The sequence below is a fragment of the Carlito syrichta genome, unplaced genomic scaffold (genome assembly GCF_000164805.1).
Source record: "Carlito syrichta isolate Samal-C Ts95f unplaced genomic scaffold, Tarsius_syrichta-2.0.1 Scaffold316302, whole genome shotgun sequence".
Taxonomy (NCBI): domain Eukaryota; kingdom Metazoa; phylum Chordata; class Mammalia; order Primates; family Tarsiidae; genus Carlito; species Carlito syrichta.
The window spans coordinates 1,252,184-1,253,672 of NW_007260398.1; the positions used below are offsets into that span (position 1 = coordinate 1,252,184).

The 1,489-nt window shown below is 50.3% G+C and overlaps 1 protein-coding gene across 1 annotated transcript in view; it reads left to right on the forward strand.

Annotated features, from left to right (window-relative positions):
• Window positions 1-92: 92 nt before the first annotated feature.
• The window catches only part of TMPRSS12 (transmembrane protease, serine 12), a 19,421-nt gene continuing 18,024 nt past the window's right edge, over window positions 93-1,489 (forward strand). The window contains exons 1-2 of the mRNA XM_008074093.1: window positions 93-215; window positions 733-928. Of these exons, the coding sequence (XP_008072284.1) occupies window positions 182-215; window positions 733-928 (230 nt within the window). The 5' untranslated portion in view covers window positions 93-181. The remainder of the gene's footprint in view (window positions 216-732; window positions 929-1,489) is intronic.

A 1,489-nucleotide genomic window follows, 5' to 3' on the forward strand; every position in this document is an offset into this window, starting at 1 on the left:
GGCCTCCTCGCCGCCCCAAGCCCGCCGGGCTCGAGTTCGGGTCCCCCCTTCCGTGTTCCAACCGCCTTCCGCCCCGACCGTGCAGGTCTAGGCGATTTCTAGACCCGCTCTGGGGACGGTGGCGGTGGTCACCGGGAAAGTGTCGCGCACTTGAGCAGCGCCTCTGTCCGCTCCTCGGAACATGCGGGGGCTGAGCGTTCCCATTTGGCAGATTCGTAAGTCACTGGGATGCAGCGACGGAAGGGCCGTTCGGTGACCTTGTCACACTGCAGGTGGCAAACGCTGGCCCAAGTTAAATGGCAAGATCCCAGGCTCTTCGGTCGCTGTCTTACACAGGGAAGAACGTGATACCTGGCCAGAGGAGTTATCTCGTTTGTATACTGTTGAGAAGTAGAGTTTTGGGGGTTCTTTTGGAAAGCAGGATTTATTGAGAGAACAGAGAAGCTTCCAGAGCAGGAGGGGACTCTTTTAAATGAATGGCCAGAGGAGCTGCTCTCATTTTTATACTTTTGGGGAATAGGATTTTTAAGTTAATGAATTGTGTTGATTTCATGTCTTTCTACTTGAAAGTGACCAGTTCTGGTATATTTGAGGCGGGCATGCCTCAGGCGTCTAGCCTGCCTTACCAGCTTTTTAAATAGGAATTTAAAGGATTATATTAATGTGTTCAGATTAGGAAGTGATACATTATATAGGTGCGCAGTCCAAATAATATATCGTTTTTATTTTTAGATTGTGGAACAGCCCCGCTTAGGGACATGCTGAAAGGGTCTCGGATCATCGGGGGCAGAGAGGCTCAGGTTGGCGCGTGGCCTTGGGTGGTCAGCCTGCAAGTCAAGCGTGGCCGTGTTCTTGCTCATATATGTGGGGGAAGCCTCGTGAGAGAGAGGTGGGTGCTCACAGCCGCCCACTGCACCAAAGACACTAGGTGCGTATTTGGAGCACAGCTCTCTTATGCTCTTGGGGGGTGTTTTGACATGGGGCACGACCATTGAACATCAGCCGTTTTCAGCTAAGCCATACGTGGCAATGACACCTTTAACATGGTACACTGTGTCTGTCGAAGTGAATCCTTTCAGTCAGAGGTTGGCACACTTTTTCTGTAAAGAGAGTATTTTAGGCTTTGCAGGTCATGTGGTCTCTGTCACAATTAGAATGAAAGTCACCACAGACAATACGTAATTAAATGAGTGTGGCTGTCACCCAGTATTATGTACACCAAAATTTGAATTCCATATAATTTGCACCTGTCATGAAGTATTTCTTTTCAACCATTAAAAATGTAAAAAGTAGCCAGGCTCGGTGGCTCAGCCTGTAATCCCGCACCTTGGGAGGCTGAGGTGAGTGGATTGCCTGAGCCCATGGGTTCGAGACCCGCCTGGGCCGCGAGACCTCATCTCTACAATAAATCAAAAAATCAGCCGGGCGTGGTAGCGCGTGTCTGTAATTCCAGCTACTTGGAAGGCTGAGGCGGAAGGATCGCCGGAGC